This window comes from Oncorhynchus kisutch, linkage group LG19, assembly GCF_002021735.2.
Source record: "Oncorhynchus kisutch isolate 150728-3 linkage group LG19, Okis_V2, whole genome shotgun sequence".
NCBI classification, from domain to species: Eukaryota; Metazoa; Chordata; class Actinopteri; order Salmoniformes; family Salmonidae; genus Oncorhynchus; species Oncorhynchus kisutch.
In genome coordinates, this window is record NC_034192.2 from 49,035,315 (window position 1) to 49,047,718 (window position 12,404).

At 40.8% G+C, this 12,404-nt stretch overlaps 1 protein-coding gene and 1 long non-coding RNA gene across 2 annotated transcripts; one reads left to right on the forward strand and one right to left on the reverse strand.

The window, feature by feature from the left end:
* Positions 1-798: 798 nt before the first annotated feature.
* Positions 799-2,307, reverse strand: LOC109864927 (ribonuclease-like 3). The gene is made up of 3 exons (XM_020453012.2): positions 2,239-2,307; positions 2,076-2,138; positions 799-1,330 (listed from the first exon to the last, which is right to left on the reverse strand). Exon 3 carries the CDS (start codon positions 1,320-1,322, stop codon positions 864-866), a length of 459 nt encoding a protein of 152 aa, XP_020308601.1. The 5' UTR covers positions 1,323-1,330; positions 2,076-2,138; positions 2,239-2,307; the 3' UTR covers positions 799-863.
* A 2,211-nt stretch (positions 2,308-4,518) lies between these two features.
* On the forward strand, positions 4,519-8,968 carry LOC109864928 (uncharacterized). The gene is made up of 3 exons (XR_004204346.1): positions 4,519-5,141; positions 5,274-5,468; positions 5,801-8,968. It is a non-coding gene; the product is annotated as an uncharacterized LOC109864928 (long non-coding RNA).
* Positions 8,969-12,404: the final 3,436 nt, after the last annotated feature.

The window sequence follows — 12,404 nt, forward strand, 5'->3', positions numbered from 1 at the left end:
GAAAGGACTGGTCGTCCTTTCTACATAAAATGCTTGCTGTAGAGTCTGGATAACATTATTGTAACTTGATAGCTATAGCTAGCCAACTTCAGCTAATTTAGTCATGTCAAACTTGAACCTGGAATGACAGCAGAAATACACATGAAAATTAAGCAACCGCTTTATGTGGGAGCGCCACACACAAAGCCTACTGAAATCTATATGTAAACAATGGGATTTCCTCTGGTTGAATATACTGTTTGGCTCAAACATTTTAACAATGTTTTATGGTATGCATGTGACTTTCTAACTTTATGAAACCAAATTGTGAGACATCTTGTTAGCAATTCTCTATACAGTATTTCAAGAAGTTTTTTGGTTAATAATAAAACATTTAAAAAGTATTAGGAGATTTGGTGAAAAATCTATATCAAACAAACTTAAACCTTATCTGGAATTTTATTTCAGTTCGTGGTAGAAAACAAGAGAGTTCAAAGGTTATGGTTACACTTCTGTTCTTTTGTTTGGAAATTAGCTTCATTTGTTTACTGTCTAGTTAAGCATTACTGTAATATGGGACTATGGCCTATAAATTAAGCAACCCTTGACATAAATATCCAACAATCATGTATGCCCCCTTCAAAGACTAAAATTGACTGAAATTTAATCAAACCCTGAGACGTATTTTGGTCATTCTTTCAGATAATTAATTGTTTCCAGATCAATGGACACTAATCAATTTATACAACTAGGAAGATTGGTCCAAAATCCCCAGTAATGTGTTGGCATCATAGTGAAAAACAAAACAGGATACAGTAATTCAGGTGTCAAATTAGGCATATTATTATTTATTTCAGAGAACCAGTTCATAGCAATCTGCTAAATTAGACAATAAGTATATCGTCGCCATAGTGCACTGGCCATTCTCGTTCACAAGCAATGACAACTTTCCTGGTGGACGAAGAACCCTCATATTCACATCGGGGATGAGTGTGTTGACATAGCGTTTTCTTTTTACACTTGTGCTTACATATGACTACAGGGAAGCGATTATTGCTTTCAAACAGACTGTTGCCCATAGGTGTGCCACCCCCAGTACAAATGGCCCTGACCTGATTTGAATTGGCTTTAATGAATGTGTTTTTTACTTTGCAATTTGCGCTATCAGACTCAGTCAACTCCAAGTAGCCCATCACACCCTGACACTTCTGTATTGTCATATCCCCCTTGACGTGCTGTCGGAGGAAGTGTGTATAACGATGGCTGATGTCGGCCGGTTGACTGTGTACCATCACTGTGGCACACATCAACACCAGGAACAGGAAAGCCCTCTGGAACCCCATGGCATCAACTAAATGGAGAAACAGGAGGGGTAAGTTAGACTATTACAAGTTTATTACTATTACTATTAATTACTGTACCAGTGTAGACTATAAGCCAGGGGACTATAAGCCCAATTACATTCAGCCATGGTCTGATTTTTCAGATGGTCAGGGGGCTGGAAAATAAATAATTTGTTCCCTGCAAATTGACAGCAATAATCCCAAACAGATATTGTACAGTATTTTGAGAAGAACAGAATAATTTCAGAGCTTGATTACATTGTCATACGATGACATATGCCTCTATTTATGCTATTTATTGGGCGGCAGGGTAGCCTAGTGGTTAGAGTGTTGGACTAGTAACTGGAAGGTTGCAAGTTCAAACCCCTGAGCAGACAAGGTACAAAACAGTTAACCCACTGTTCCTAGGCCATCATTGGAAATAACAATTTGTTCTTAACTGACTTGCCTAGTTAAATAAAGGTACAACTTTTTTTTTTTTTTTAAATGTGTGGGAATACTTATGAACAGGTGTCATATATTTAAATTACTTTTAGATGATTTCCTGGTGATTTTACAGTATTTTATGTCAAACAAGGAAAAATAAATTGTCAACGCTTGTCAAATATTTGATGAAGTTAGATAGAGTAAGTAGAGTCATCATACTCCAAAGCCATTTTGTATAAGTTATGCAAATATAAATTATATTATATAATTGGAATAATTTTTCTTTTTTTAAATGGCTAGATTTTACTTGAGAGAGAATGCACTTACCTCTGGCAACTGGGTTCAATGGCCTTCAGTGTGACTGATAAGGTGTTTTTTGTCCTCAGATATCTACAGATACAATACAGCGTTAACCAGAGACAACACTCTTCAGATTCAGAGTTATTATTTTATGTTCTAGTACTGTAATGCTGAGGTAATTACATCTTACCTGTTTGAGTGTCTCCACTGTGAAGTGAGTAACTCTAACCTGAATCTCGACTTATATATACACTTTCATGAACTTTGATTTGGGAGCCCCTGCACCCGTGTTGCAACATTGTAGGGGAGAAAGGGGTTTAAATTAGCTAACTATTAACTGAACTTTTCCCCAAATAGCTTGAGAGCTTTGTATACCTTGTTATGTTTCTGTTGTATTGTTTGGTTGCTTTTTGTCTGTCTGCCTGCTAAGGGTTGGCTGTCATATGTTTCCTTGTCCTGTTGTATTCTGTGCTGCTCTGCATGTGCTCATTGTCTGTCTGTCTTGTCATTTTAATTAATGTTAATAATCTGCCCAATAATCTGAATTCTGTCGCTGTACATTTCAAAAGTGCTGAACAAATAGTTACATTGACTACGTTCGTCCTAGTTTGCTCATTAATGTCTTAAGCGAAATTAAGGATTGCTTCTTACCCGCTTGTCTTGCCCTTATGTCGTAGTTTGTCAGTACAGAGGCTTGCGAAAGTATTCACCCCCTTGGCATTTTTCCTATTTTGTTACCTTACAACCTGGAATTAAAATGTATTTCTGGGGGGTTTGTATCATTTGATTTACACAACATGCCTACAACTTTGAAGATGCTAAATATCTTTAATTGTGAAACAAACAAGAGATAACACAAAAAAACTGAAAACTTGAGCGTGCATAACTATTCACCAGCCCAAAGTCAATACTTTGTAGAGCCACCTATGCAGCAATTACAGCTGCAAGTCTCTTGGGGTATGTCTCTATAAGCTTGGCACATCTAGCCACTGGGATTTTTGGAGATTCTTCAAGGCAGAACTGCTCCAGCTCCTTCAAGTTGGATGTGTTCCGCTTGTGTACAGCAATCTTTAAGTCATACCACAGATTCTCAATTGGATTGAGGTCTGGGCTTTGACTAGGCCATTCCAAGGCATTTAAATGTTTCCCCTTAAACCACTCGAGTGTTGCTTTAGCAGTATGCTTAGGGTCATTGTCCTGCTGGGAAGTGAACCTCCGTCCCAGGCTCAAATCTCTGGAAGATTGAAACAGGTTTCCCTCAAGAATTTCCCTACATTTAGCGCCATCATTCCTTCAATTCTGACCAGTTTCCCAGTCCCTGCCGATGAAAAACATCCCCACAGCAAGATGCTGCCACACCCATGCTTCACTGTGGGGAAGAGATTCTCGGGGTGATGAGAGGTGTTGGGTTTACGCCAGACATAGCGTTTTCCTTGATGGCCAAAAAGCTAAATTTTTGTCTCATCTGACCAGAGTACCTTCTTCCACATGTTTGGGGAGTCCACATGCCTTTTGGCGAATGCCATATCAGCTATGTTTTTTTAAAGGCAGTAAATGAGGCTGAATGAACTGTTTTGCTGCCAGACAAGGCTCCGCTGATAGCCAGGTGTAGCAGTGGTATAGTGCAATTAATGTATTGTTTAGTGTAGTCTTGTGTAGTGACTTTACTGGCTTGCATCCCTGTATTTGGCCTTTAAATGAACCTGAAATCAATGTTTTATTCAGATTAATTTATTGTTTATATATTTGATAGCAATGGGATGCAATTCCATCATCTCAGTCACATACATTGGGTTATGTAACTATTTGCATAACATTAATATAACTTGGCCTAGGACTGCTAAGGTTGGCATCACACATGATGTGAGATATAACTTGATTGATTCGGCCAGTTACTTTACATTACTTTATTAAATGTAGCTTTAAAAGGACTGTGCACATTAATCAACATTACTGTAAACATGTTAGTTTTAGCCAGCCAGCTAATTCTCAACTGTAGTTATCCTATGGTTCCGACCTGGTGTACAAGGAGAACACTGTAAGAATGGCCAATGTTCTGAATTCTGTCGCTGTACATTTCAAAAGTGCTGAACAAATAGTTATATTGACTACGTCCGTCCTAGCTCGCTCATTAATTGCCAATTATCCGCTTGTCATCCCCTTATGCCACAGTTTGTACATCTCAATTGTCAGTAGAAACCATACTTGTTTAAGCAAGTCATCCATATCAGCTATGTTTTTTTAAAGGCAGTAAATGAAGCATAATGAACTGTTTCGCTGCCAGACAAGGCTCCGCTGATAGCCAGGTGTAGCAGTGGTAAGGTGTTGGGACTGCTGTTGGGACTCTGATGTTGGCACAGCTTTATGTAGGCCCTAACAGTTTGTTATAGTGGAATTACTGTATTGTTTAGTGTTGTGTTGTGGCTTTGCTGGCACGCAACCCACATATCATTTCTTTTGCTCCACCAAGATTTACATGCTAAAATCGCCACTGGGCAATCCAGACAGCACTGTGTTGGATGGAGAGAGTTGACTGTTCATTTATAAAGTGACAGTTCTGTGGTGTGACTCGTGATCCATTCAGCTGTGAAGGCCAACACACCACCTGATGTAAGACTTCTAAATCAAATGTCAACTCCCTCTATTAAAGACAAGCTGCTGTACCAATCAAACTCAGTTATGAAAGTGCTGTTCAGAAATACTGATATCCATAGTTGATTGAATACAAGTATTCTCTTCATAAGCAATTCATAATCATTGCCTGCTCTTTGCTTCTACTTTGCCTTACACAGAGAACAGGAAAACCCAATAAACCTGGAGATAAACACTAGTTAATGCCAACAGCTGTTGGGAAGTCCAGGATTGCTACATAAATTGTTGGACTTTGGATTCTTATTATATAACGGGTTGTTTGGATCCTGGATGCTGATTGGTTGATAGCAGGGAGTTATTCACCACAATCTCTGGGTAATGCCTGTTAACAGTTCTATTAGAATGATCAATGTGCATTCAATATCCCACAGCCAAGCCAAGAGGGAGGGGGAGAGGAGATGGAGCGGCAGAGATGAGTTCTTACCTGCAATTAATATTCAAGTAAATTATTATCTCTCTGTCCATATGTTCAACAACAGCCATACCAACAGCCATCTATATACAGTACATTCTAGTTTGTTTGATGACGAGGACGTGGCTAAAATGAGCTTCCCACCTCCATATGTTCAACAGCTATATAAGAGTTTACTTTACAGCCTGCATCAACCAGTTACCGTCCGCCTGCCTCCAGGTGTCAGAGCTGAAGGAGTGACTGCGGCCCATGCGGGGCTTTTGGCTCTCTCTCCCACACACCATCTGCAATGACAAGAACATGGCCACCGACATCACCAATGCGGACCGCTGCTGGAATGGAGAGACCAGGGGGAGGTGGGTGTGAGGCTGGAATGGACAGACCAGGGGGAGGTGGGTGTGGACCAGGGGGATTTTTTTTATTTCACTAGGATCCCCATTAGCTGACGCCAATTGCTACAGCTAGTCTTATTGGGGTCCGACATAACGAAAAAGACATTACGGACAAAGTACTCTACAATTTACAAACCATATTTTTTTGTACATTTTGTGTGTGTGTGTGTGTGTGTATGTGTGTGTGTGTGTGTGCATCTATCAGTTCCATGTCAGTACATACACACAACAAGTAGGTCACATGGGGGTGAGGAATTGTGCCATGATGTGTTGCTTTATTTGTTTTTTGAAACCAGGTTTGCTGTTCACTTGAGCTATATGAGATGGAGGGGAGTTCTATGCAATCATGGCTCTGTATAATATTATACGTTTCCTTGAATTTGTTATGGACCCGGGGACAGTGAAAATACCCCTGGTGGCATGTCTGGTGGGGTAAGTGTGTGTGAGTGTGTCAGTGCTGTGTGTAAGTTGACTATGCAAACATTTGGGAATTTCCAACACACTCATTTTTTTATATAAAAACAAGAAGCGATGCAGTATCTCCTCTTCTTTTAGCCAAGAGAGACAGACATGCATAGTATTAATATTAGCTCTCTGATTACAATGAAGACCAAAAATGTGTAACTGTAACGGTTTTCTTTAGGTGAAGTAGAGGCGGACCAAAATGCAGCGTGGTTGTTATTCATTGTACTTTAATAAAGAAACTGTACACGAATAAACTAACAAAACAACAAATGTGCGAAAACCTAAAACAGTCCTATCTGGTGCAAAACACAGAGACAGGAACAATCACCCACAAACACACAGTGAAACCCAGGCTACCTAAGTATGATTCTCAATCAGAGACAACTAATGACACCTGCCTCTGATTGAGAACCATACTAGGCCGAAACATAGAAATACCCCAAAACATAGAAAAACAAACATAGACTGCCCACCCAACTCACGCCCTGACCATACTAAATGAATACAAAACAAAGGAAATAAAGGTCAGAACGTGACAGTAACTCTGTTCTGGGCTAGCTGCAGCTCAACTAGGTCCTTCCTTGCAGCGCTTGACCACCTGGCTGGACAATAATCAAGATAAGATAAAACTAGAGCCTGCAGTAATTGCTTTGTAGAGTGAGGTGTCAAAAAACAAAGCATATCTTTATCACAGACAGACCTCTCCCCATCTTTACAACCATTGAATCTATATGTTTTGACCATGATAGTTTATAATCTAAGGTAACACCAAGTAATTTAGTCTCCTCAACTTGTTCAACAGCCACACCATTCATTACCAGATTCAGCTGAGGTCTAGAGCTTAGGGAATCATTTATACCAAATACAATATGCTTAGATTTAGAGATGTTAAGTACCAGTTAATCACTGGCCACCCTTTCCAAAACTGACTGCAACTCTTTGTTAAGGGTTTCAGGGACTTCATTAGCTGTGGTTGCTGATGCGTATATGGTTGAATCATCAGCATACATGGACACATAGGCTTTGTTTAATGCCAGTGGCAGGTCATTGGTAAAATTTGAAAATAGTAGAGGGCCTAGAGAGTTGCCCTGCGGTACACCACACTTTACATGTTTGACATTAAAGAAGCTTCCATTCAAGAAAACCCTCTGAATTCATAAAACATATATTTTCTCAAAAACAAATTATGGTCAATAATATCAAAGGCAGTCTAACAGTACAGCTCCCACAATCTTCTTATTGTCAATTTCTTTCAACCAGTCATCAGTTATTTGTCAGTGCAGTACATGTTGAATGCCTTTCTCCAAAAGCATTCTGAAAGTCTGTTGTTAATTTGTTTACAGAGAAATAGCATTGTATTTGGTCATACACAATTGGTTCAAACAGTTTGTTAAGAGCTGGCAGCAAGCTGATAGGTTGGCTGTTAGAACCAGTAAAGGGTTCTTGGGTAGCAGAATGGATTCCCTCCAGGCCAGAGGACTAACACTTTTCTCTAGGCTCAGATTAAATATATGACAGATAGGAGTGGCTATAGAGTCAGCAACCATCTTTGGTAGTTTTCCATCTGAGTTGTCAATGACAGGTTTGTCATTATTGACAACGTTACAAAATTCAAATTTACAGTGCTTTTGTTTCAGTATTAGTCTTTTATGCATGAATATGATGACTCACTGTTAGTTTTTGGCATTTCCTGCCTAAGTTTGCCCACTTTGCCAATAAGTAGTCATTAAAATAATTGGCACCACCAAATGGTTTTGTGATGAATAAGCCATCTGATTCAATGAAAGATGGATTTGAATTTGTCTTTCTGCCGATAATTTAATTTAAAGTACTCCAAAAATATTTTCCCAACATTCTTTATGTCATCTCAGCCTCCAGTATTTATGCTGCAGTAGTTTATGTGTCGGGGGGCTGGGGTCAGTTTGTTATATCTGGAGTACTTCTCCTGTCCTATTCGGTGTCCTGTGTGAATCTAAGTGTGCGTTCTCTAATTCTCTCCTTCTCTCTTTCTTTCTCTCTCTCGGAGGACCTGAGCCCTAGGACCATGCCCCAGGACTACCTGACATGATGACTCCTTGCTGTCCCCAGTCCACCTGGCCATGCTGCTGTTCCAGTTTCAACTGACCTGAGCCCTAGGACCATGCCCCAGGACTACCTGACATGATGACTCCTTGCTGTCCCCAGTCCACCTGGCCATGCTGCTGCTCCAGTTTCAACTTCCACCTGACTGTGCTGCTGCTCCAGTTTCAACTGTTCTGCCTTATTATTATTCGACCATGCTGGTCATTTATGAACATTTGAACATCTTGGCCATGTTCTGTTATAATCTCCACCTGGCACAGCCAGAAGAGGACTGGCCACCCCACATAGCCTGGTTCCTCTCTAGGTTTCTTCCTAGGTATTGGCCTTTCTAGGGAGTTTTTCCTAGCCACCGTGCTTCTACACCTGCATTGCTTGCTGTTTGGGGTTTTAGGCTTGGTTTCTGTACAGCACTTTGAGATATCAGCTGATGTACGAAGGGCTATATAAATAAATTTGATTTGATTTATCTTGGCTTCATAATACAGTTTCTCTTTTTGTTGAGTTTAGAGGTGGGTGTGGTCCAGGGGGAGGTTGGTGGACCAGGGGAGGTGGGCGTGGACCAGGGGGAGGTAGGTGTGGTCCAGGAGGAGGTGTACCAGGGGGAGGTGGGTAATCCTGTGTGGCTCACTTGGTAGAGCATGGCTCATTAATAATTTGTTTTTTAACGGGAGCAGTGCATTAAGGAAAGGATTATGTTTTGTTGTCTGTCAGAAAGCTTACAATGAAATATCAGTGAAACAATTGAAAAAGTAGAATAGGATTGTTACTGGATCATTTCACCCTATCCCACCACACTGCTGTGTTGGACATCCCATTCAAAACATGTAGAACCAGGAACAGATATAGCCCTTGGTTCACTCCAGACCTGACTGCCCTTGACCAGCACAACAACATCCTGTGGCGTACTGCATTAGCATTGAATAGCCCCACGATATGCAACTTTTCAGGGAAGTTAGGAACCAATATACACAGGCAGTCCGGAAAGCAAAGGCTATCTTTTTCAAACAGAAATTTGCATCCTGTAGCACAAACTCCAAAAAGTTCTGGGACACTGTAAAGTCTATGGAGAATAAGAGCACCCCCTCCCAGCTGCCCACTGCACTGAGGCTAGGAAACACTGTCACCACCGATACATTCACGATAATTGAGAATTTCAACAAGCATTTTTCTACGGCTGGCCATGCTTTCCACCTGGCTACCCCTACCCCGGTCAACAGCCCTGCACCCCCCACAGCAACTTGCCCAAGCCCCCCATTTCTCCTTCACCCAAAACCAGATAGCTGATGTTCTGAAAGAGCTGCAAAATCTGGACCCCTACTAATCAGCCGGGCTAGACAATCTGGACCCTCTCTTTCTAAAATTATCCTCCACAATTGTTGCAACCCATATTACTAGACTGTTCAACCTCTCTTTTGTATTGTCTGAGATCCACAAAGATTGGAAAGCTATCCTACCCTGCCTTTTAAGGTCTTCAAAAGCCAAGTTAACAAACAGATCACCGACCATTTCTAATCCCACCGTACCTTCTACGCTATGCAATCTGGTTTCCGAGCTCGTCATGGGTGCACCTCAGCCACACTCAAGGTCCTAAATGATATCATAACCACCATCGATAAGAGACAATACTCTGCAGCTGTATTCATCGACTTGGCCAAGGCTTTCGACTCTGTCAATCACCACATTCTTATCAGCAGACTCAACAACCTTGGTTTCTCAAATGACGGCCTCGCCTGGTTCACCAACTACTTCTCAGACAGAGTTCAGTGTGGCAAATCGGAGGGCCTGTTGTCCGGACCTCTGGCAGTCTCTATGGGGGTGCCACAGGGTTCAATTCTCGGGCCGACTCTTTTCTCTGTACACATCAATGATGTCTCTCTTGCTGCTGGTGATTCTCTGATCCACCTCTACGCAGACGACACCATTCTGTATACCTCTAGCCCTTCTTTGGACACTGTGTTAACAAACCTCCAGACGAGCTTCAATGCCATATAACTCTCCTTCCGTGGCCTCCAACTGCTCTAAAATGCAAGTAAAACTAAATGCATGCTCTTCAACCGATCACTGCCCACATCCTGCCGCCCCTCCAGCATCACTAATCTGGACGGTTCTTGAATATATGGACAACTAAAAATACCTAGGTGTCTGGTTAGATTGTAAACTCTCCTTCCAGACTCACATTAAGCATCACCAATCCAAAATGAAATCTAGAATCGGCTTCCTATTTCACAACAAAGTATCCTTCACTCATGCTGCCAAACATACCATCGTAAAACTGACTATCCTACCGATCCTCGACTTCGGCGATGTCATTTACAAAATAGCCTCCAACACTCTACTCAGCAAATTGGATGCAGTCTATCACAGTGCCATCTATTTTGTCACCAAAGCCTCATATACTACTCACCACTGCAACCTGTATGCTCTTGTTGGCTGGCCCTCGCTTCATATTCGTCGCCAAACCCACTGGCTCCAGGTCATATATAAGTCTTTGCTAGGTAAAGGCCCACCTTATCTCAGCTCACTGGTCACCATAGCAGCACCCACACATAGCACGCGCTCCAGCAGGTATATTTCACTGGTCACCCCCAAAGCTAATTCCTCCTTTGGCCGCCTCTCCTTCCAGTTCTCTGCTGCCAATGACTGGAATGAATTTCTGAAGCTGAAGACTCGTATTTCCCTCTCTAACTTTAGGCACCAGCTATCAGAGCAGATCACAGATCACTTTACCTGTACATAGCCCATCTGTAAATTGCCCATCCAACTACCTCATCCCCATACTGTTATTTTTTTCTTCTCCTTTGCACCCCAGTATCTCTACTTGCACATTCTTCTTCTGCACATCTATCACTCCAGTGTTTAATTGCTAAATTGTATTTATTTAGCCACTATGGCCTATTTATTGCCTTACTTCCCTCGTCTTACCTGATTTGCACACTGTATATAGACTTTTCTATTGTATTATTGACTGTATGTTTGTTTATTACATGTGTAACTCTGTGTTGTTGTTTGTGTCACACTGGTTTGCTTTATCTTGGCCAGTTCGCAGTTGTAAATGAGAACTTGTTCTCAACTGGCCTACCTGGTTAAATAAAGGTGAAATAAAAAATAAAAAAATGCATTTCATGTGTCTTGGTTTGAATCCAGAAATATTAACCAGAGATATTTGAGAACCGCTGGACCAGGCTTCGTACAAAGTTTCCCCTGAGATCTCCTGTAGAGAAATTGTTCCTGGGACTCATGATAGGTTGGGAGCAGCATGTGTGTCTGGTTTTGTATGGTTTGAATAAGATTTAGTATTAAAAAAAAGGGATGGGGTGTGGATAGGAGATGTTACAGGTAATGTCTTTAAACTTTTGCATGAACTTTTCTTTAAGACAACAAAATTACAATAGCAGCTTGGTTGAATGAGCTCTGAATTAAGGAGGATTAGTGTTAAATATATGTGAGAGTGATTGATAAGAGTGAAAATGGAGGTGTGGTGAGCGTCTTAACCCTATATTAAAGTCAAATTAAATGTAGCTCTCAGACAATTATTTTCTGAATGTCTCATATCATTTACAGCAAGGGAGAAAGTGAATGTTTATGACTGGGAACTTCAATAAAACTGATATGACGATGACAAAAGACTGGTTAAAGATGAAAAAAAGTAGCCAAGGAAATTTAAGTCTCCACCAAGCATAGAGCAAACAACAAGTATTAAATCATAACTTAATACAATAAAAAGCTCTACAAAGTAGAGACAGATCGACTTGATTCAAAAGAGACAGATCGACTTGATTTAAAAAGAGATGAGAGGTTGAAGAAAAGGGAAAGGTAATGAAAGTGTATAAAAAGAGAGGAGAGAGAAGTGTGATAAAAAAGGAAAGATGGTTAATATAATAAGAATGTATTGAGAACATTCAAGCACATTTTTGTTGTTGTTGAATGACCAATTGCAGCATCCCTTGTTGTTGTTGAATGACCAATTGCAGCATCCCTTGTTGTTGTTGAATGACCAATTGCAGCATCCCTTGTTGTTGTTGAATGACCAATTGCAGCATCCCTTGTTGTTGTTGAATGACCAATTGCAGCATCCCTTGTTGTTGTTGAATGACCAATTGCAGCATCCCTTGTTGTTGTTGAATGACCAATTGCAGCATCCCTTGTTGTTGTTGAATGACCAATTGCAGCATCCCTTGTTGTTGTTGAATGACCAATTGCAGCATCCCTTGTTGTTGTTGAATGACCAATTGCAGCATCCCTTGTTGTTGTTGAATGACCAATTGCAGCATCCCTTGTTGTTGTTGAATGACCAATTGCAGCATCCCTTGTTTGAGGGAATTGTACTTCTTTTTTATTTAACTAGGCAAGTCA